Raw genomic sequence first — 23,981 nt, 5'->3', positions numbered from 1 at the left:
GAAACTGCAGCGTCGAAAAATACTTGCATTGTCATTTAACCCTAGCCTGTGTTTTCACAAATACTATCATACAATGGTCTGTTATATCTGGCATCTTCAAACGTACCTGTGATGTCCATACCAGGTGCTATATTGCAGTAGTGACCAGCAGGGCAGCAATGCTGATCTGGCTTCCCTATGCCATATGCCCCTGCCACTTACCAAGAGGGAGAGGGGTATGGTGGCAGGGAGCTTGGCAAAGTGTGGGCACAGTGCCAGAAACATCAGATTGGCTCCACTGCTGCGCCCACACCATGCCAAGCCTCCATCTGGTTAACCGACAGTGGCAGGAGCCTTTGGAAAGCCAGCTCCGCAACACACAGTGGCGTAGCGTGGGTTGTCAGCACCCGGGGCAAGGCAAGTAATTTGCGCCCCCTAACCCATGGATTTTAGCACTCGAGTTTCGAGCGCGCCCCCCCAATTGTTGCGCCCGGTGCGGACGACCCCCCCCTGCACCCCCGACGCTACGCCACTGGCAACACAGCTGGGTCTATTCTGCCCCACCAGCCGCTACTGTTCATTGCCAAACAATATGGTGGGTTTTATACCAAAGTGGGTGCAGGGAAAGCAAGTGCAAAGCTACGTGCTTCTTATCTTGCTGCTGCCGAAGAAGACCAGGAACTGGAGATGTAGCTCAAAGAACATGGGGCAATGGTTCGAGCTAAGAGGAAAGTGATGGGAAGACTGGCGATCAGGGTGTCTCAGGGAAAGTGGTTGAGGGTTCCTGGGTTCCTTATCATAAGCTTCCTTATGGATGGATTTCATAGCTTGAAGATGCCAAAGGTGTAATGGTTACATCTAATAATATTCACCAACACAGAGGCGTTTGCAGCACACCAAAGCCATATGCATAGTTCAACATATGTTTAACCACAACATTAACCCCAATGCTATCCTCTCACCTCCACGGCTAGGAATGCATCGACCTCGTTGTGGAAGGTATCGAAGAGGAGACTCAAGGCCTGCCTATTGGAAGAAACAACAAGAGACAGCTTGGCATAGAGAAAGGAAGCAAGTCACGGCTGGTACGTATGGAGGAAACAGATCTCTGTCAAGGAGAGTTCTTAAGCAACAGCCCAAAGCCATTGGTCCATCTAGTTCAGAAACTGGCAGTGTCTCCTGAGATTCTCGGACAGAAGACTTTCCCATTCCTACCCGGAGATGCTTGGCTTCAATCTGGGACCTTCTGCATGTAAGCCATGCTCTACCACTAAGCCAGGGCCCTCTCTCCCAAGAGGCTGGAGGGAGTTCAATATGGAAGGCCTAAATTAAGAACTCAGCACTGGGTCTATTTTTGTTTTACTTTGGGGGTTTTTTGGGGGGCACAGTGCTTTTTTCCTAGAAAAATAGGTGCCAGTACTCACCATGAAGTTGTTACAGTAAGTGCCACACTTTTTAACAACAACAAAAAGAGGTGCCGGTACTGTGTACCCATGAGTACCCCCATTAAAAAAGCACTGGCTTTACATAGGCCACCCGAAGTATGCTGCTGCTGCCACTCCATAAAATCATAGAATTGCAGAGTTGGAAGGGACCACGAGGGTCATCTAGTCCAACCACCTGCAATGCAGGAATCTTTTGCCCAACGTGGGGCTTGAACCCGTGACCCGGAGATTCTCCTTTCATCTTTACCTGGTGATAGTCTGCTTGATTGGCCTTTCCTGGAGGTGAACGTAGTGGTTGAGCGTGGAAGGACTCTGGTCATCGTTCACCTGCATAAGTGAAGGTTAATTACTCACATGCATCTTGACTCCGTTTGCATGTAATGCTAAGGAAAACCATGGCTTAGTGTGAATGAGGAAGCGTGAAGATTCCTGGAGCAAAATCATGGTTACTGCGCTCCTCCCCTGGGGCTGCCAAAGAGAATCCCCTCTTCCAGACCACCCCCCTTCCGGTTCCACCCACTTTTAAAACCCGAGAGTTACATGGAAGGAGAGGGCCTTTCAGAGGTTTAACACTTCTGGGTACAGGGAGGTCCTTTTAAGGAGGAGGAGCAACACTGCCTCCTTCAAGGCCGATGGTACTTCCCCCTTCTCCAGTGAGGCATCAATCATTCCTGGGACCCACCCACTCAACCCCCTAGAGCTAGCTCCAAGAATCCAAGATGGGCAAGGGTCAAGGAGGCTGGTGGTTGCCTGACCGCATCCTTAAGCTGCAATAATCGAAACAGATCCAGTATGGCTGGAACAGACAGTGCTCTAGATGCCACCATTGGACCTGCAACCTTAGGCAAAATAGAGCACATATTCCATCTGTAATGGCAGAGACATCACACAGTTCTGCTGCTCACTGGCAAGCAAATACTTACTGTCCTAGCCAAGTCAGTGCGCACAGCCTTCCTCTTCATCAGCTGCAGCCGGATATCAATGTCAAACTTCCTGCAGTGCTGGATGTATTCATGACTTCCCAGTGGATGTTTGCTGGAAGGATGCAAACACATCAATAAATTGTAACTAAACGGCTTTTCCCTCTGTGCTGTATGGAGGATAAACCAGGCAGGAAAGAGCAGATTACTTGGAGCTTCCAGCACCTAATATATCCTAGCTCTACAACTGCTTTGGCTTGAAGACACTGGGTGTGTCAAGTAATATTTATATACTTCAGTTTTGCTCTCAGAGAATCAGAGGTCTACAAATCCCATAGATAGGCTTCAATTAAATGTATATACTTTCCCCCACCCAGTGTAAAAAATTGCAACACTCAAGAATGTCCAAAAGAAAACTCGAAAGCTTCAGGAATGACAAAGAATGAAAGATTAAATATAATATGTACATCAGGTGAATTCTAAAAAATGTTTAACCCTGAACTGCAACAATGATAAAAATGTATTGAAGCGGAGAATCTTTGGGAGGAAGATTAGCCAAATCACAACTTGAACACCTGGCTATTTCTAACTGTCCTGCAACCTCCTTGTAACTCATGACCTCTCAGTATGGTCTACTTAAGACCCACATGCATCTTTGCAAACCCAAATCTGTAACATAAAGCCCTGGAGCCAACCTCTGAGCCATTGCCTGCGATTCTAATGAAACATGCCCACAGAAGCAGCAAAGCCATGCTGGAAGGCCAGTGACAGAAAGGAAGCTGGTCCTTTCACCTGCCAGAGGAAAGGGTCAATTCTTATCTATGTCAAGCCTGCATCCTGGCCTAGACTAGGCATAGCTGCCATCACACAAGAAAGCCAGTTTGCAGAGACAGGAGAGAGCGAGGGGGGGAGTGCTGTGTTTTTAAAGGGAAGAAAGACAAGTAGAGTAATAACACTGAAGCAGCTCAGACTCAACAGCTGGAAAAAGGAGATAGCCAAAAAAAGAGAGTAGGGTCACAAAAGGAAGATTTTGCATTCATTTTCAGGAAGTGCCACAAGGCATTCTTATTCAGGTTGGCTTGTTAACACCTGCCCCTAAGCAGATAGGGAATTCCTGAAAACATTTAATTTGGACCGGGCCTGGAGGGCCTCCTGCTGCTGCTCTCAGTGGCTTGCTCTGCTGCCCCTCCTGTCCTGCCACACATCCCCACCCCAGCTGTTCTGTCATTTTAGCAAAAGGGGAAAGAAAGTGTAATTGCAGTTTGTGGGCAAATGTGGGATGTGCTTCTCATATATTCCCTGATCAACTCAGGGAGTGAGAAGGAAGTGACAAGAGCTAACAGAAGGGCAAGAGGCCTTGGGAGGGACCACAGCTTGGTGTTACATCACAGGATTTGCCTGCAGATAGTCCCAAGTCCAGTCCCTGGCATCTGCAGTTAGAATCAGGTAGCAGGTGATGGGGCAAGACCCCTGAAGAGCTGCTGCCAGTAAGATACAGTGGTGCCCCGCAAGACGAATGCCTCGCTAAACGAAAAACCCGCAAGACGAAAGGGTTTTCCGATTTTTTAGCGGCTTCGCAAGACAAATTTCCCTATGGGCTTGCTTCGCAAGACGAAAGCCCATAGGGAAATCTCTGGGGACAGCGGGGAAGCGCAGCGCGCCTTCTCCTCTGTTCCCGGACCTGTCCTAAGGCTTGCGGTGGGAGGTCCGGGAACAGAGGACAAGGTGCGAAGGGCTTCTCCTCTGTTCCCGGGGCTTGCGGTGGGAGGAGGGTTTTTCCTCCCCACCGCCAACATTCAGAACAGCATTCTGAATGTTGGCGGTGGGGAGGAAAGCCCTCCTCCCACCGCAAGCCTTCAGGACAGGTCCGGGAACAGAGGGGAAGGTGCGCAGCGCTTATCCTCTGTTCCCGGACCTGTCTTGAAGACTTGTGGTGGGAGGAAGGTTTTCCTCCCCACCGCCAACATTCAGAAGGCTGTTCTGAAGGCTGGTGGTGGGAAGAAAAGCCCTTCTCCCCCGCCAGCCTTCAGAAGAGTTCCCGCCTAGGCTGCGGATAGCAGCCTGCTGCCCCGCACGAGGGGCGCTCTTAAGCAGAGCGCCCCTCGCACGGGGCAAACATTCACTGCTTGGGGAGCCCTCTGGACCTCTTCTGAAGACGGGCGGGGGGCAAAAGTCTTTGTCCCCCCTGCCTGCCTTCCCGGGGGCTTTTAAATCGCCCCGGGACAGCGGAGAATGCTGGCGGGCGGCAGCGCTGCCGCCTGCCAGCATTTTAAGATCGCCCCGGACAGCGGAGAAGTCTCCGCTGTCCCGGGGGCTTTTAAAATGCTGGGGGATGGCAGTGAAGCCTTCGCTGCCGCCTGCCAGCATTTTAAGATCGCCCCGGGACAGCAGAGAAGTCTCCGCTGTCCCGGGAAGGCAGGCGGGGGGAAGCAAAGACTTCCCCCCCCCCGCCGGCCTTCAGAAGAGGTCGGGGGACAGACTGTACCCGGACCTGGTCTGAAGGCGGTTTCCATAGGAACGCATTGATTGATTTTCAAGCATTCCTATGGGAAAACGTGCTTCGCAAGACGAAAAACTCGCAAGGCGAAAAGACTTGCGGAACGAATTAATTTCGTCTTGCGAGGCACCACTGTACTGGCTAGATGGACTGCCTGGCCTGCTTCAGACTCTGGGAAAAGGGCCACAGCTCAGTGGTAGAGCATCCGCCTTGTGTGTAGAAGCTCTCAAGTTCAATTCCAGGTAGGGCTGGGAATGGTCCTTGTCCGAAATGCTGGAGAGCCGCTGGTGGTCAGTGTAAAAGATCTAGAGCTAGGTGGACCAATGGTCTGCCTACGTTCCTACGCGCTTGAAAATATGTGTATATGTTCAATTAAAAAAGGAGCATCTATCACTGTTTGTGCTTGTGCAATTTAAAGTGTTTGTCCCACAGGAGAAGCCTCCCTGCCTGGCTGGCAGATTAAATTTCCGCCACTTCTATTCTCAAGGCTGCAACCTGAATGGATGTGGGCACTTTGAAACCTATGAAAAGAAGGATCTGTACATTTTATGGAAGATTTATTTCCGTGTGTCTCCTGTAGGTGGACTCCCCCCACCCACTCCATTCAACGTCCCTGCCTGGTATCTGGGCTCAAGTCTGGGCATGTCGGGCAAGGAGTAACCACAGGTAAGTTTCCCTGACCTCTCAAGTTTGAGCTACATGAAGTTCCAGAACTTCTTTAAGTATTCGGCATGCACCAGGAATGGTTGTTTTATATATATGAGAGCCAGTATCAAATGCATACAGTGAGATGTAAAAAAAATAAAATGTTAGCTTTTGTCTACAGAAGGGCACTTGTGTCAAAAGCTGAGGGAAACAGGAGACTGTTGTTTGCGAAAACCCCTCACCTTCAATCGTGCAGATCAGAGCTTAGTTAAAGGCACAGGCGGATACAGACATTCTGAGATAGATGTACAGTGATACCTCTAGATGCGAATGGGATCCGTTTCGGAGCCCCGTTTGCATCTAGAAGCTAACGTAACCAGCGATGGCACGCCTGCGCACGCACGCATTGCTTTTCGCCGCTTCTGCGCATGCGTGTGACGTCATTTTGAGCGTCTGCGCATGCGCAAGTGGTGAAACCCGGAAGTAACACGCTCCGTTACTTCTGGGTTGCCACGGAGCGCAACTCGAACACGCTCATCCCGAAGCACATTCAACTCAAGGTATGACTGTACAAACTTCTGCAACTTTTTGTTTGTTTGTTTGTTTCCAGGAGGCATCAGCTATGCAGAATGCTGCCTGCTAGTCTATGTGGGATTTAGGCAACCTCCTGTCTCCTTGCCGGACTGTGCTGAGTGCTGATTCACAAGCCACTGCAAGACTCAGGAAGCTACTCTTCCCACTTACCCTGATCCATGCTTTGAGTTCCTTTATTTTTAAGATTGCCTTCTATGCGGGGAGAGGGAGGGAATTTATATATATTTAAACAGATAAACATACAATAATTTTTTGGGGAAAAGGGGTAAACGAACAAACTCAACACAAAGCCTAAGAGCTCATCCTCACAACAAACAGAAATCAACAGTCCCTTATTGAAGGAGACACGTGTATCTCAACCCCAAATCCCATTGAAGTCTATTGGATTTGGACAACATTCTAGGATTTAAATGACCATTAAATCAATTTGTGGGAGCAGACACGTCCTCCATTTCCACATCTATCCTGCCTTTTAGCTGACATGTACAAAATGTTTAAATAAAAGCTGTCACTAGTTTTCTAACATGCTATCCAGTGCTTCAAAATCTCTCCTTTAGAACTGGAACTGAAACGCAGTGCTCAAAAGGTTTTATCGCTCAAACAAATTAAAATGTTCACGGGAAAATTTATTATTACAGAGACTGGGATTTGTTCATGTGATATCGCCTGGACAAAAACCTAACAAATTCCCCCCATTCTAGTGCTGTACTATTTTTCTGAACTTCATAAAATCATTATGGAATTCCAAATAAGAACATTTAAAAATACAAAAGATAACCAGAGTTCTTTCGCTTTTATTTCTTAGACTGCCTTCAGCAAATCCAAAAAATGGTACATGCCCCAAGCGCATGTGGTTTGAGAATAAAAGCAATTTGCTAGCTAACTGCCAAGTCAGCAAAAGAAGCAACAAAATTGTTGCAGTGCATTAAAGCTGAAACTGCAGCAAAGTTGTCCTAGGGGAAGCTGTCTGGAAGGAGGGGCCGCCAGTTTATAACATTACTGCAGGAAACAAAGCCTTCCTCTTTTTGCCATATATTCCCAATGTAACAATTGGACTGGTTACTAAAACCATTTCAACTGTGCACTGGTAACAGCACTTTGTCTATTTCAGAGATTGTCACATGCAAGAATAAAATAATTTGGCCATTTGCACCAAGATGGACAGAATGTGGAAAGCCTGTGCTATGTCCCTTTCTGCTTTATAGCTTGCCTTTTAGTTGCTAACAGCTTGCCTAGCACTGTCAAACAGGATCTCACGGCCAGCTTTTGCATGTTTCAAAGTACAGTTATCAATTGTTCTTGATTTCATTGCTTTATATATTTTTAATTTTGTTTTGTTTATACCACCCTTCATCTGAAGATCTCCGGGCAGCTTGCAAGATAAAAATGCAGGATAGAAGCACAAAATAAATAGTTTTAAAAAAACAAAAATACCCTCCCCCCAAACACGTTTAAAAGGCCGTAGAATATTAATCAGCCAAAGGCCTGGTTGAAGAGGAATGTTGTTGAGGTTTTTGTTTTACAATCAAGCAGTTTGATGAAATAAATTAAATTTGATGAAATTATTTATTTGATGAAATAAATTAAATAAATGAACTCCAGGTGTGAAGGAACTTTGCCTGTGACCTCCTGGTGTCCCTCCATGCTGGCGTGAGTCCCCAACCACCACATAGCAGGAGCTTTTCCTTCCCTTGCTATTTATTTTGGCTCCAACACAGTGAAAGAAAGGCAGGCTCACCATTGCTAGAGGAGGACGGTAGCTGCACTCTTCCAGAAAGCGCCAAATGGCTCCCATTTTTAATTGCTCAATTGCCTGTTGTGAGGTAGTGTCGCAGCAGGGCTTTTCTGGACAATTTCACTGGTGGCGAACCAGTGTCCCTCACTAGAGGAGGGCTGGAAAAGGGGGGTGCAGGGCAGCTGTCGAAAGATGACACCCTCACTTCATCCTCCTCCAGTTTCTATCTGGTGGTGTGAAAAGAACTGAAGGTAGGCCTGTCAAAAAAACCCCAAACACCTCTCTGTCTTCAAGAAGCGAAGAATCCTGCTAGCCAAACAATGAAGGGGTTTGGGGAGGCTTGTTTGGGGAAGACGGGAAGCTCGATTGCAAAAAAGAGGAGGTTTCTAAATATCTTTTGAAGGTGCTGCTGCAGCAGAGCAGGCATTTGCACACTAGCTCATTAGAGAGATTTCCATCCGGATGGAAGGTCAAGCAAGGAGCATTTCTGCTGTCTGCATCCGGCACTTTGTGTCCTGCCAAGAAGGCAGGCGTACAACACAGGCGGAGAGAAGGGTCAGCTCATTTCATTTCAATCTACGTGCGGAAAAGGGGGGGCGCAGCCTGCGTGCCAATTTGCACAGGGAATGCCTGCATTTTTGAGCTCGGGCAGAGATTTTGCAGGCCCGTAAAAACCACCAGTTTTATTCATATCAAGATTATTGTGCTAAGCTTCCCAAACGGATACAATAAAATTGTGCCCCCATGTTGCGAAGCATAAATTTTAAATCCCAGAGGGCGCGGCATTCCTTCTTCGTTGACAGAAGCCATGAGGCAGCGCACATGGAATACAGTGGTACCTCGGGTTACATATGCTTCAGGTTACAGACTCTGCTAACCCAGAAATAGTACCTCAGGTTAAGAACTTTGCTTCAGGATGAGAACAGAAATCATGCTCCGGCGCGGGAGGCCCCATTAGCTAAAGTGGTGCTTCAGGTTAAGAACAGTTTCAGGTTAAGTACAGAGCTCCGGAATGAATTAAGTACTTAACCCGAAGTACCACTGTATAGTTCTACAAGGCTGTCTTTCTAGGAGAGCAAGGGGACTGAACAAGGCCTGCTACACACCAACAAAACTCGCCCTGGTCTCAAGTGCTACAGGCAGCATGGCCCTTGTACCATGGCCCTGAGGGGAATTTCAGCCCTCCAGGTCTTAAAAGCGGCCTGAACTCCCACATGTTGAAGAAAGCTGCCTTAAGGACCTTAAGAGAGTTTGTTTGCCTTCTGCACACGGTCTTTGAGCCCTAACAGAAGGGTTTTCCACAGGGATCGGGAGCCAGAATTTGTTGCTTCTACTGCCTTGGCTACGTCTCACTATTACTTGTTTACAAGCTGGGAAGCTACAGACACCTGGGACTACGAAAACAGCCTCCAGGCAGGGTGCAACCCATGAGAACAAATCAGGGACCCAGATGTGCAGGAGAGTACACAAATATGAGTAAGGTCACTATGGGAGGGAGGGGTGGCCAGGAAGCATTATGTGCAGGACCCAATAGCCATTTTAATTAGTGGCTGGATTCAAACAGAGTTGTCTACAATCCCAGTCCAGCTCATTAATCACCAAACCATTATTTGAACAGCAAGGAGATGGCCACCCCTCTGCAGCCTGTGCAACCACCAGATGCCTTGCTAGTTTGCACTTATGATATAGACTGTAATTCATGAACAGGCCTTTTGCTTTCCATAAATACGGTGCCAGATGCCTCTGCAAGGAAAAAAAGCAACTTAAAAGGGGGGAAAACTCACGGCGCCTGTGGGTTCTAGGTTGGCAGTGTAGCTTCTACTCATCTGATACAAATTTCTTGTTTCTGCTTTTAGTTAAGGCATGTTACATAAAAAGAAAAGAGATTTCTCTGCTGGTGGCAACGTGGCCGTTTAAAAATAAGAAAGCATTGCAAGGACTAAGAAGAAATATTTCAATAGCTCCTACTGGTTCTATGGGCTTCAGCCTGGGACATTGTTTCCCAACTCCCCCCTGCAGTGGTTGGCTGAGTTCTTCCGACAGACAGCCATCCCTGGACTCCATTGCAGTCACAAGAGATTTGCTACGCAGACAGTGCATGCTCGAAAGTGCTAAGAGATCTTGTGGTGCCAAAAGTGATATAGTTAGATCTCTGAGCCGTTTAGACACACACTCTCTCTCTCACTGTCATTCATCAATGCAGAGAAAGTTAAACCATGGATTAGGTCACTTTGCTCACTGCCAGGGCTCCACAAGAGCACGAAATAGCCTCAAGACTTACAAAAACTTTCATAGTGTTCCATACATAAATAATGAAATCTGGGATATTTGTTCCCTTGATCTGGCTTTCAGTGCTTGAGCTCTCCCTTGCGCACCCCCCCTTCCTTCTCTCTCTCTCTCTCTCTCTCTCTCTCTCACACACACACACAGAGAGAGAGAGAGAGAGAGAGAGAGAGAGAGAGAGAATGGTTGTCCGCAGAGGGCTCTGTGGTTTTCTGTTCACTAACAAGCTAGTCCCAGTAATAATCAGTTTGCACTTGCCAACTTGCATTCCCAGTCGCTGTAACTGGACCACAAGCTCTTAAGATCAAAACGGCAAAGCCACTCTCAATGCCTCCGTACATAAATGAGTAATTTGTTTGGTGGAAGTGCAGCACACCATGGTCAAGGAGGGCAGGTCGGGTGGTCTAAACCGTCTGCCCAGAGCTTGGAGTGCTAGTTCCCGGGTGGAGGACAGCCAACCCATAGGCAAGGTTTATTGATTTTCTGCTGAAAGCAGATGGTATCTTCATTATTCCCCCAGAGGAGATTTCATCTAACCACACCACTCAGTACCAATGAGAAGCAAAAAAGAGCCCCAAAGATGGGACTGTTTTTCAAAGGCAGCAAATGTGGGAAGGAGATATGTGCTCCACTGTGCAGCTTGCTCAAAGCAGAACCACATATGGAAGGGATACAACAGCTCTCTGTCTACAGTTCCGCATCACAAAGTACACCAATTGTCCACTGTCTTGCGGAAGCAGTTGGAGACAGAAGTATAGCAGTAAACCATCTTTGCCTTTTAAATGCCCAGTTTCCAGCTATGTCTGCTTGATGATGACATCAAGGAATGCATTAGTCTCCAGCACATTCTATCTGCTTCATTTATGACCATTCCGTAAGATTTCTGTTGTATTGGGGTTCAGAGAGAAAGCAATGCACATCCTCCATTTGGCAGCTAGAACTGGAAGAGAACTACAGGAGCCCAATCAGTCTAAAAAGCACTAAGATAGTCTATCACCGTACACAGCTTCATAGCACAAGCTGAAGACAAATACCTTAAAGAAATGCAACTTATTTGACTCATCTATCACCTTATAAGCATGACAGTCATCTAAAGAGGGATACTTGGCACCTTCCTAATTCATGAAGTGACTCTTCCATGGAACATGAATTTCAACACAGTCAATGAGGTTTAGCAATATCTTTCCACAGCCCAAGGCTTCCGCTGGGGTGTCTTGGCAGGAATCGCTCAATGATTTAAAAAATCATTATCATATACATCACATAGCCCTAACTATGTTCCTAACAGGTGCTAAAATAATTCAGGCTTCACATCACCCTGCTTTGGGGAGAAGCGGATGTTATATGCCAAGAGATGATTAAACTAGTGGAAACTGTGTACGCAGCAAATGGGTGAAGTCACAGAAGTATCCCAAATGGAGGCTGTGAAATTGTGACTGATGCCATCCTGACAAACATGGCACTAACTAACCCAGATTTCTATTTCTCTGCTTATTTATTTAAAGAGATTTCTATCCCCAAGTGGCCCTTCAGTCTTCAGTGATGGGAAAAGTCTATGGAACGGCCTAACACAACATTCTGTGGGATGGGGTGGGGGAATCGTTGACGATCAGAGGGAGGATCTATAAAACACACTTTGTAAGAGGGTTAAAGAACAATAGTGGTCAATGGGGCAACAGCACTTACCTGATCTCCCATCACTAGCATTGTTGCAACTTACTAGAAGGAAGAGGGATGAGGTTTGTGAGGTGCAAATGCACCAGCAGTGCACTTGATTGGCTCAGCCAGTAGATTTGCACCAGGCTGACCTCACTGCCACCTCACCCCTCCTCCACCTGGTATCTGGCAGTGACACCAGTGATGGAGTCAGGTAGGCACTGCCACACAGCACTAGCGACCACCATTCAAGATATGTGCAAAGCTTGCAAACCGGTGTGGTCCCGAAAGGTAAAGAATTGTGATTGTTAGGGCAGCACTCCATAGGTAGCATCCCACACCCCACAAGACATCAGGGTCTCTAAACTATTTCTGCAGCACACCATGAGAGCACAAGATTTAGAATGCACCAGTGGAGACAAAGAAAAAGGAAAAACCAGGCAGGAAGTCTTTACAGCACAAGCCTCTATATGTCTACTCGGATGTTAATTGAATTTAATGGGGCTTACTACAAAGTGAGTGAGTATAAGCTGGCAGCCTAAACTTTTTTGGACAAGCATTGCCCACTGACTCACTTTTGCAGGAATTCCTCAAGGCCACACAGTTTGAGAACGAAGTCATCCACATCGATATCACACAAGTCATCATGAGTGTAGCACAAAGTCTGATAGATGAGCAAGTCCACGGTGGAGGAGCCTGCCAGGAGGGGGGGAGGGAGAGAACAATCACAGCATGATGAGTCTCAAGACAACATTCCCTGGAATTTGCCATCCTGGGCCTTTCCCTCTTAAGTCCAGTAGACTCCCTCTGGCATCACAGACTCCACAATTCTCCCAGAACCTGATTATATTTCTGTTCCCTTCACAGCAATACAAAATGTCACCAGAAAACCATCCAGACACTCCCAACCTAGGTCTAGAAGAGACTTCTGTGGTATTAACTTCTAGCGCAGCTCACTTCATTGCCGTGAAAAGAAGAATATAATATACCTAATACTGAAACAGTTCTCAAAAATTCCTGCCCCCAGGAACCACTTGAAAATTGCTGGGGTTCTCCTTGGATTACTTAAAAATAAAAGATGACAAGCCCTTGTTAGCCTCTTTGATAATATAACCCTGGTCTATTTGGCCCCCGTCTCTGTCATCCCCCCCCAAAAAAATATTAAGAGTAAGATCAAATACATATATTCTGGCCTGTTCCAGCATCTTTCTGTGGACTATATGAATGGAGCTTATGGACCACCAGTGGTCCACAGACCACAGTTTGGGAACATTTGTTCTGTTGATACAAGCGGAAAGTGCATCCCAGTTCAAACCAGCAAAACTTACAGTCACAAGTAAAAGTGAGAGGCTCCTGCAGGCTATCGTAAACCACAGTCACTTTCAAGCTGACTCCATGGCCAAGGTGTTCACGACTGAGGTTGACAGCACTCCAGACAAAACCAGTAAGAGAATAGTCCTTGGTACTGTAGCCAGATCTAAGTCTGTGGGCAAAATGAGATGGGTACAATTAGTTTCCATTACCACCAAATGCCCATTCCTTGTGGCATCTGATAGGATCTCATCTTTTTCCTTATTCTTTTTTAAATAAGGGGACGCTGGCAAAGGTCTTTGCACTTGGATCTCCTCATCTTTGACCCCTGTTAAAATTTATACCAATGTATTATGCTACTGAGATTCTCAATTTCCCATTTACTCAGATAACTGATTTGATCTTCTGAAATATTTGGCTAAGCTAACACCAAATCTAAGATTCCTGCCTTAAAGGAATGCTGACTGTTTCGTGGGGGTAATGGAAAACTAGGTGGAAGAGGGAATGGAATGCAGTAGAGTATGGCTGGCCGGCTGTAACAGGAGCACTCGACAACGGAACATTTTATCATAGGTCCCACTTACAGATACTGACCACAACCACAGTTCTGTAAGTTCTGGTCCTTCTGGAGCCCCCTTGGAGGGGATGGGAAGCAAAGGCAACCCAATGAAGACTCAGCATGCTCAATGGGCACAGAACGTTGACCAACTGCAGGGGCGCCGACTTATAAAAAATATGGGGGGGGCGGGGGCCCATACCGACTTATAAAAAATATGGGGGGGGCCAAGACCTCCAAACCGCTGCTGCTGGGGGAACGAAAGGGGCGAGCCCCGGGCTGCCCCGACCTTAAGTGAACCTGTGAGGGCCCGCCCTTTGCGGCAGCCGATTGGCTGCCGCCGTGGGCGGTGAATATTAATGCGCTAGGGGGAATCCCCGCTTCTCGCGAGATTGTTGATGGGTCGAGAGCCCGCAACCCCACCCCCTCTCTAGATCGGGAGTGGCTTTGTTTTAACTCATTACTGAATGTATTTTAAAAGGTAACTATCGTCAAACAAGGAAAATAAAAAATACCAACATAATTTTGTGATTTTACAAAGCATAATATAACTAATAATTTTCTTAAATTATTGGGGGGGCAGAACCCCCCCAAACGAATTTTTGAGGGGGCTCAGGCCCCCTCAGGCCCCATGGAGTCGGCGCCTATGACCAACTGTGGGGCAGTGCTGGAATGGACTGGGAGGAATTCTGAATAGCAGCACTCTGCTATTTTGATGCAGAGCTCCCTTGTAGATACTTAGGTTCCAAGGAGGACTGCAGCCAAAGGATCCCCTTAGTAGGGTGCTTTGATGAGTCCTAGATTGGTACAGGTGGTGACCATTTTGTGCCCATTCAATACACATGCACCATGGAAGGGGGCAGAATGGAGCGGGGTGGGCTTATGCCAACACACACAAAGACCCACAAAGCAACTCCCACACAAAGGGGGAGTTGCCTGTACTTACACATCCAGCATATGGCAGAAAGCAGCAACCTCTTCATCCTTCTCCTCAGAAACCTCAAACAGCTCATAGCCATTGGCCACAGGATAATGTTGAGAAGTGGTCTGATACCAAACAAGAAATGGAAATAGAGACAATACTCTCAGTGAAATATAGTTTCTACTATCCACCTCCAACTTGTACACTGGCCAATCTCAGATTTATTTTATTTCCATAATTCAGTATACAGGATTATATCTTAATCAGCACAAGTGAAGTTTCCTCTTTGAACAGGGTCTTCATTCTTTCTCCATGCTGCAGACTTTATTCCTCATCTCACCCAAGCCACTCCTGACTGATGGTCAGCGACCCTCAGGAATGATGAGGGATGTAGCCTGGGGGTGGGTGGGGGGCTACAGCTGGAGAAAAGTCTCTGCTCCTCTTGTGCAAGAGGAAGTGCTATTGGTTCATATAATCTGTGCGTAGGGTCAATTCATGGAGAAGGTACACCAATCTACACTGTCAACTGGGCAAATCTGTCAGTTTTTGATTCTCTGTTTCTCATTTTTTCCAATCTTAAATTCAGTTCTCCACATTTATGCAGCACTTTGCAATTTTTTTGCAAAAACAAAACATAACCTGAAAATTCATCAGCATTTTAATACGAATTTCTTCCAACCAACACATTTTTGTACACTATTCTGACAAATACATTTTTTGTAAACAATTTTCCCCAACGCACATGTAACTTTTATGAATATATGCATTTATATGCATATTTTGGCCTAATATTATGTATTTTTGTATGCATTGCTTTGCTATAGAGCAGCACTGCAAAATTCTGAAAACTGAGTTTTGAAGGATGGCTGTGTTTCAGTTTGCATATTGTTTTGAAAAGTGTGGATTTTTTAAGTCTGCCTTTAAATGTGAACTGAATCAAATTTCTTTCTCATCTTCTCTACCCACAAAATTAGGATATCAAAAAAATGGTTGAGTAGAAAAGACAGATGTCTGCACGTGATGAAGCGTGAGAGAGAGTTTCTTCTCCACATGACTTCAATTCAACCCACCTTAACCCTAACAGCCTTGGCAGCCTTGTAGTGCTCTGATAAATGTGGGTTAAGTTGTGCATTGAGCTTATGCTGCAGATCTATCCAGCTCACTGTATTGAGGAGGTTCTTGCTTTGGCTTACAGCTATTAATTCAATGATTAATATCAGTTATTGATATGAGGACAACAGCTGCACTCCTTTGAGCCAATGCAGAACTCATAACTGCTGCAAATAGCTTTGGATTTATTGTCTGCCTTTAAAAAAAAAGAAATGAAGAAAAAAAAAGCAGAATATATCTGCTTTGGAGGTTGGACTCGATGCGAGGGGGTTGGACTCGATGGCCCTTGTGGTCTCTTCCAATTCTATGATTCTATGATTCTATGAATGCCGGATGAACTGATATGATCTAAGTTCAGTGCTTGAACATACCATAAAGCAGATTTGTAATCTAGCAGTTCTGAGGATAGCTGTAGGTACACATCCAGCAGCCTACACTGGTCCACAGCCTGATCTGCACCATATTTATATTTATATGATTTATTTCAAATATTTCTAAATCACTTTTCTAAAAACATTTCCAAAGAGATGTACAAACATAACGTAAACAAACAGTTATAGTATGGCAAAAAGGAACTAAATAGCATTCCACAGCCTAAAAGAAAACTGGCCATAATTTAATCAATGACCCCATAGGAAGGAAAGTCTTTGTAGAACAGTGCATTCATCAGTGGTTTTTGTTTGTAAAGACTCAGTTTTTATACCAAGGATCCTCCACCCAAACTAAACTTTGCTAAAGTTTCTGCTCTGGAAAGAAACTAGTGGAAGACTGCATGCACATAGATTCATACCCCTTGCATATGCATTTGGGTTATTTCTTATGCAATCTCTCTCAAAGATCTGTAGCTCTGCTGGGATGGTGCTGATATTATTATGCACCAGCCCTGGCAGAAGCAGATGCCATTTAAAATTTAAAAAATCAAAAAAATCATCATTGTCATCACACAGGCGAGATAGTTGTTGTTAAGCTTTTATTTTCAGAAGAGGGAGAATTCTCAAAAACATTTCTTTTTGTTTCCAGTGCCTCCTTCCCAAATGTTACAGTAGGATAAGGAGCAAGGACAGAAACACTCTGAATGCCAGGCCAGAGTGCACACATGGTCTCAGAGCCTCAATTCACTCCTTCAAAGCAAACAAAGGTCCCACTGTCAGAGCAATTAACCCACCAAATAGTTAGAGGAACAGGGGGAGAGAGGGAGAAAAAAGAGAGAGAAAAGGACAGAACACAACAGACACTAAAGACAATTTTAATGCTCCTTTATAATTAGTTTCTTGCACAGCAAAAGCAGAGAACGACTTACATAACCTCTGCCAGCAGCTTCTGACAACATTTTTCACTGAGCGTACAGGGAGAGTTGGTCCCATGAAGTTTAGTGACGGTGGAGAGCTTGCTTGTATTTATATCCTTCAGATGCCAGAGGTATTTGTCATCTACTCCTATGTCTAAAAATACGCCTTAGACCCATTCACAATCCCAGAAGCAGCAAGGAAAGGATATCCCCATGGATATCCCCTGTTTCCAAGAATCTTTTACAGCAAAGGATTCCTTCTAAAAAATTATTGCTATGTGATTCTTCTTAGGATCCTTAAAAAAAGGATTGGGAAGGTAAGTGAAGATGCAAATACTCCATCCAATCCTTGCTTACTAACAGGAAACATTTGGCCTGAGGACCATGTGACATTTCAGAAGCTGTAGCTTCTGGGAAGCAGGAGCTCTAACAGCTAGGATGGACTCACGCTTTTTGGGGAAAGTTTTTACTGGACGCTGCCTTTCCCTTTGACTGCTGTTGTGTGGATCATATAAATAGCACAACAGATGTAGACAGCCCTTTCAAGGCAGCTGATGTGTGCCAGCAAGCTTCAGTAGAGGCAACATACAAGTGGGACAATGAATTCCCATGGTGACATTTAAGTCAGGATGAGGAAGAGGAAACAAGTTCAGAATCTGTTATTCCAGAAGCATCCTAGGCAGCTGTTTCTGTGCACTTCCACAAGAGCTTTGCCTTTCAGTTCAGCATTTTCGTGTAAAATGGACAAACAGAGAGTGGTTCCCCCACAGAGAAGAGACCTAACGTTGTGGGACTGGGTGATGAGTGCAACCCATGGTCTTCCTAGAGGAAGAGGAAGGGGAGCAGGGCCCTTCAGCAGACCTCCATGCTGCCAGGGATCCTGAAAAGTCAGTGCATATTAGAGGACTCATGCATAAGAGCAAACATTTTACTAAAAATAGTATAAAATGACTTATATTAGGGGAAATTGCTTGCAAAAGTTTGCAAGGTAGGTCAAGAGCCTACTAGCACAACAGCATATTTTCATGAGGACTTTTAAAAAGGCAAACTGATGCAAACTGAACTTAAGATTGGAAAAATGAGAAATGGAGGGGGGAAAAAACCCTCACAGACTGACTAGATTTCTTCTGCCTCCCAGCGCACCCCTACTTCCTAAAAACAGAAGAAATGGCTTAGAAAAGCAGGACCTTCAGTACCAACTGCTGCTGAAATGTCCAACTAGCTATACTTCGACTCAAAAAGACTCAGAAGCATATGGCAGCAACTGCTTGAATCGGGGCCTGGCAGAGAGCCAGGAAGGGGTGGAGCCTCCAGCTCCTATGTAAGCTCCCAGTCTGAGCTGCCTCACTGATGAAGCAATAGCTGTCCTTCAAGGTCCTGTCTTCATAAACTGGGGAAATGGAGAAGAGATCTGTTGTTTCCATATGTTAAGCAGATACTAAGGGTAGAGAACCAGGAGCATGAGGACTGGTGGGACTGGATTACTGTGAAACTGTATGCCTATGAGCCACACAGGATACAGCTGCACGAGGACTTGAAATCTAAGCAAACAAACTATGTTAAACCTATTCAGTATGTTTGGGAGGGCTTGAGGTTGTTGCTCTTTTAAAAAAGGAAGCAGTCGGGGTGATCAGAATTGGAAGTGTAGCACACACAGAGCAAGAATTAACCTCTTGCCTCCCACAGAAAAGAGCTGCTATTGGCATAGCTGTCAACATTTCCCTTTTTTAAGGGAAATTCCCTTATTCCGAATAGGATTCCTCGCAAGAAAAGGGAAAAGTTGACAGCTATGGCTATTGGTGGACAGAAACATTTTAAGCATCCCACAGCAATATTAAAGACCCTTGCATGTGATATTTTAGTAAGGATTCATACATTTCAAATGCTGTCAAATTCAAATGCCTAGAAAATAAAAGCTGATTTTCACTGTATCATGGATAGGTTCACAAACCGTCACTCAAAACATGCAAACTTTGTCTCTGTCCCTTTTCGATTCCTTTTAAAACACTTGGTTGTACTTAGTTGGGTTTAAACAACGTTTCAGTTGACCCTCCACCCAAATGTCCACACTGAAGAATGCATACATCCTTGGGTGGTGGCCTTTGCACCTATAGTTGTATGTACAAAAGCTTCCACGATATCCTTCAACAATTGTATCATAATATGTGTGGGGGAAAGGAGAGGGGAAAGCAGATTAGGTAGCCTTATGGCAGGCATTCCCTAACCATTTTCTGATGGCTTAACTTAGCATAGAAAACAGTTATATCCATTGAGATGCCACTTTTTCTGAGATGTAGCTACAAATAATCTTTGGAGGAATAAAAAACTTCTACTAAGGACTAAGAGTTTGGTTTTGGTGAATGCTAGGAAATGTACCAAATAATTTGACTCCTGTAATGATACACACTGCATCTGAAAACAAAGGCAGGGAACATTATGTGCATCCCTCTGCCACACCACTCAGGCTCCTTAGACATACATCATTCTGCTTACATAAAAATGGCCTTACCGGATCTGCTGATATCCTCCGGTTCTTGTTGGGTCCAGAATTCTTCCGTCCACCAGACCTGGAGACATAGGTCCTGGGAGGTACTTGAGGAGGCATAGTCTTGCTGCGAGCAACCGGCTTCCCACTGCTTTCTTTCTCAAAAATGCTTCTGCCTTCCTTCCAGCTCCACGGGGCATCCCTCAGAAGGTCGGTGTCGTAAGTGGACTTGAGGTTGAGCCGGGTGATGGCGTCGTTGATGCCATCGTAGTCCACTGTGCTGTACGGGTCCTCTTCCGAGATTCTACGGCCTAGCAATTTTCCATCAGCCCTCTCGTGGGTTGAGGAGAACATGTTGATATCATTGGGTTGGGAGCCTTTCAAGGAAGCTTGGTTCACTTCAGAGGCATTCCAGATGGCAATGCGAGGGGGCAATGGGGGAGGAGAAAGCTTCTTAGGGGAGCTGCCGCTACTGCTGTTCTGGTGAGGTGTACTATTGGGGGGGTCAGTGAGGAAGTCACCCCCCGTGCTGTCGAAGATGTACAAGTAGTCGCTGGAGAGAGGTCCCTTCAACCAAGGCTGGCTCTCTGGCTCGGGCAGCAGACTGGATGAGGTAGAGTTGTTGGTCCCAAAAGCTCTCGAAACCTCCTGGCCAGAGAGGTCATTGTAGTTTAGGGTAGAGTCTGAGCCAGAGAGGCCTCTCATGACCTTGATATTGTGGCAGTCATTCCTTACAGCAGGCTTGTTGTAATCCAGAATTGGATCATCCCAGGAAATGAGAGGTTGGTCAGTATTCTGCTTCGCCTGGCTCTCCTCCTTATCCTGCCTCAGGCGGGACAAAGCATCATACTCCATCTGCAGGGCTTCCGCAAGAGCCAGCTCCTTGTGGCTGATCCCCACGGACTCCAAGGACTTCCAGTGCTCTCCATTGCCTCTAGTTCCAGACATCTCTTGTAAGGGGGGCAGGGGGGAAGCCACTGAATCCAGTGACTATTGGGTGCTCAGTTCAGGGCTTAGGAAGAAAGTCATGCTGTGCCACCAGTCACCTACAAGTGAAGAAACCAAAAGGAAGTGTAAACAGGCCAGTTCTCATGAACAATTATCAGCTTTAGTGAGAGTTTTGGTTGACATGCACTTTTGGAGGGACAGGAGTCCTCAAGTGAAGCTGGGTCTCTTAGTGCTTATCTGCCCCTCAGGAGGACGTATCTTCTGCCAGTTTCTGATGAAAAGTATATGAGGTGCACTCAACAAGAGTAACTAAATTAACTATTTTCTAGAGAAACAGGTGCCTGAACTCACCATGACCCCCCCCCCTTGTTCTCTCATAATGACAATGGCACCCACCTGAGAGGTGCGGGAATTGAGTTCCAGAAAATTCCGGCTGAAATTTACTTCAGAGCATTCACATGACTTTCTTAAAGCCAACTGTGGGATTAGTGATGAGACCAGAATAAGATAGTTGTTTTCTATCGAGGATAAGGAAGCCCAGAAGCCTTCTGATCAATTTCCTCATATTGTCAAGAACACCCTTATTTTCTTTAGACCATATTCTACAGATGATGTGACTCATTTAGAGCCAGATACTATGCAAAAATTATAGCGCCTCTTCCGTAATTGAACAATGCAGCGTTGTTTGGAGGCAAGAGAAGAAGTTAAAGATTGACAGAAGGATGGAAAAGGGGAGAGCTCGATGGCAAAGGAGATGCATGCCATGCCACATCTGCAGAGCTAAAATCAGCTAAAACTCCATTATTTGGATCTTAAAGGGCTTCATGAGTATGCAATATGCCTGCTGTTACACTCCATTAGTTTTCCATTATATTCTTGACACACTTGGATGCTGTAAGTAAAGACAAGCTAAGGGTGTGCTCCTATACATACTTACTTGGGAGTAAACCTTACTGCGAGATAGGCCATGTGTCCTACCTCAAAGAGGGAACAGGGCAGTCCTCTATTTGAAGACATCCTACACTTGAAGGGCCATCTGCATAGCGAGTGTGGCTTGTCCTAGAAACTCCCCTCTCCTTTCTCAATGTGGTTCCCTCCATAGTTCAGTGGGAACCTTAGTCTCACCTGCCTAGCAAGTCCTAGCTGCCCTGCTGAGTGTTGAAGTATTGTGCACCAGTAAATAGGATAACTGAAGTTGTTGTCCTGATGCTTCTTTGAATTAGCCATAGCTGCTGCAAGATGTTCTCAGACAGTGAAAGCCCATAGGACACTACAGTTCAGACAGATCCAAATCTGGTTTAAGGAGGATAAAGAAGTGATAGAAGACTATTATCCACCAACAGTTAGCACCTAGAGAGCACAGACTGAGCAAATGCAGAGGTCACCTGGTCACAGTCTTCCTCGCCATGGCGAGATATTTAAAAGTACAGTAATTATTTCTGAATAATTACAAATAAATTACCATAGGCAAATTTCATTCAAATCCGTGTCCACTTTTGTCCTCTTTTGGCAATCTATTTCACCTAGCCCTACTGAACTCAATTTTAATCATTTCCAAGTAAATAGGCAAGTGACTGGACTACGCATAACCTTTATCAGAGGTCAAAGCAGCCTGCTACCTGAAAAGAGCAGATCACACAAAGAGCTGTTGGGACATGCACAACATAATCCTTTTGATTCTCTTCCTCTCATGACTCAAGTGTAGAAAGAAGAGGAGAAAAAGCAAATAAACACACCACTTGTCTTATTAGCCCCAGCCCTAAACCATGCAAACCACAGCAACCACAGAGTTCTCAGTGGCAGCCAGATCTCACTCAGCCAGCTGATCACCTACCCTGGAATTCCACTTCCTGGAGTAGAGGTCCTGAGATCTGCTCCGGCTAGGCCAGAATACCTTGGCTAGGCCAAATACCTTGCATTTGACAAGGTGCCCCATGATATTCTTGTAAAGAAAGAAGCTGGTAAAATGCGGACTTGACTATGCTACCACTCAGTGGATTTGTAACTGGCTGACTGACCGAACCCAAAGGGTGCTCATCAATGGTTCCTCTTCATCCTGGAGAAGAGTGACTAGTGGGGTGCCACAGGGTTCTGTCTTGGGCCCAGTCTTATTCAACATCTTTATCAACGACTTGGATGATGGACTCAAGGGCATCCTGATCAAATTTGCAGATGACACCAAACTGGGAGGGGTGGCTAACACGCCAGAGGACAGGATCACACTTCAAAACGACCTTGACAGATTAGAGAACTGGGCCAAAACAAACAAGATTAATTTCAACAGGGAGAAATGTAAAGTATTGCACTTGGGCAAAAAAAATGAGAGGCACAAATACAAGATGGGTGACACCTGGCTTGAGAGCAGTACATGTGAAAAGGATCTAAAATGAAAATGAGCCAACAGTGTGACGCGGCAGCTAAAAAAGCCAATGCAATTCTGGGCTGCATCAATAGGAGTATAGCATCTAGATCAAGGGAAGTAATAGTGCCACTGTATTCTGCTCTGATCAGACCTCACCTGGAGTACTGTGTCCAGTTCTGGGCACCACAGTTCAAGGACACTGACAAACTGGAACGTGTCCAGAGGAGGGCAACCAAAATGGTCAAAGGCCTGGAAACGATGCCTTATGAGGAACGACTAAGGGAGCTGGGCATGTTTAGACTGGAGCAGAGGAGGTTAAGGGGCGATATGATAGCCATGTTCAAATATATAAAAGGATGTCACATAGAGGAGGGAGAAAGGTTGTTTTCTGCTGCTCCAGAGAAGCGGACACAGAGCGATGGATCCAAACTACAAGAAAGAAGATTCCACCTAAACATTAGGAAGAACTTCCTGACAGTAAGAGCTGTTCGACAGTGGAATTTGCTGCCAAGGAGTGTGGTGGAGTCTCCTTCTTTGGAGGTCTTTAAGCAGAGGCTTGACAACCATATGTCAGGAGTGCTCTGATGGTGTTTCCTGCTTGGCAGGGGGTTGGACTCGATGGCCCTTGTGGTCTCTTCCAACTCTATGATTCTATGATTCTAGGCCACATAAGGCTGCTCAGAGGAAGAATAATCTCTGTCTTGGGTGCAGGAAAAGATCACAAAGAGCAGAACAGCCTCAGGAGGTTCATGCAGCACAGCAGAGGCTCTGCATTCCTATAAAATGGGTCCTGCCCAACAGTTTTGCAATACAGTGGTACCTCTAGTTACAAACTTAATTCGTTCCGGAGGTCCGTTCTTAACCTGAAACGGTTCTTAACTAGAGGCGTGCTTTCGCCCAATGGGGCCTCTTGCTGTTGCTGCGCCGCCGGCACATGATTTCGGTTCTCATCCTGGGACAAAGTTCTCAACTCGAGGTAACTCTTCCAGGTTAGCGGAGTTTGTAACCTGAAGCGCTTGTAACCTGAGGCGTTTCTAACTCTAGGTACCACTGTACAATGGAGCATGCTTGGCTCTGTGTTTATATAGACCACAACAGTGGGTCATTAGAAACTTTAATCTCATCTACCTGCACAACAGGTCTCAGGCTGACATACAAATTCTAGGGTTAAAGGTAAAGGTACCCCTGCCCATACGGGCCAGTCTTGCCAGACTCTAGGGTTGTGCGCTCATCTCACTCTATAGG

The 23,981-nt window shown here is 45.9% G+C and overlaps 1 protein-coding gene across 2 annotated transcripts in view; it reads right to left on the bottom strand.

Moving 5' to 3' along the window:
* The window catches only part of PIK3C2B (phosphatidylinositol-4-phosphate 3-kinase catalytic subunit type 2 beta), a 90,635-nt gene that overhangs the window by 43,470 nt on the left and 23,184 nt on the right, over nucleotides 1–23,981 (bottom strand). Inside the window, exons 2-8 of one of the 2 annotated variants that reach the window (XM_083745657.1) lie at nucleotides 19,451–20,472; nucleotides 14,568–14,668; nucleotides 13,083–13,237; nucleotides 12,330–12,450; nucleotides 2,348–2,459; nucleotides 1,672–1,751; nucleotides 942–1,005 (exon numbers count right to left, since the gene is read on the bottom strand). In XM_083745657.1, coding sequence (XP_083601783.1) covers nucleotides 942–1,005; nucleotides 1,672–1,751; nucleotides 2,348–2,459; nucleotides 12,330–12,450; nucleotides 13,083–13,237; nucleotides 14,568–14,668; nucleotides 19,451–20,374 — 1,557 coding nt within the window. In that variant the 5' untranslated portion in view covers nucleotides 20,375–20,472. Of the gene's footprint in view, nucleotides 1–941; nucleotides 1,006–1,671; nucleotides 1,752–2,347; nucleotides 2,460–12,329; nucleotides 12,451–13,082; nucleotides 13,238–14,567; nucleotides 14,669–16,953; nucleotides 17,454–19,450; nucleotides 20,473–23,981 lie in introns of those variants that run through there. The other variant, XM_083745658.1, reaches the window with a different exon arrangement.

The sequence above is a fragment of the Podarcis gaigeae genome (assembly GCF_964106915.1).
Source record: "Podarcis gaigeae genome assembly, chromosome: 6".
In the NCBI taxonomy this organism is placed as follows: Eukaryota; Metazoa; Chordata; class Lepidosauria; order Squamata; family Lacertidae; genus Podarcis; species Podarcis gaigeae.
This window is presented reverse-complemented; position numbering and strand designations above follow the sequence as displayed.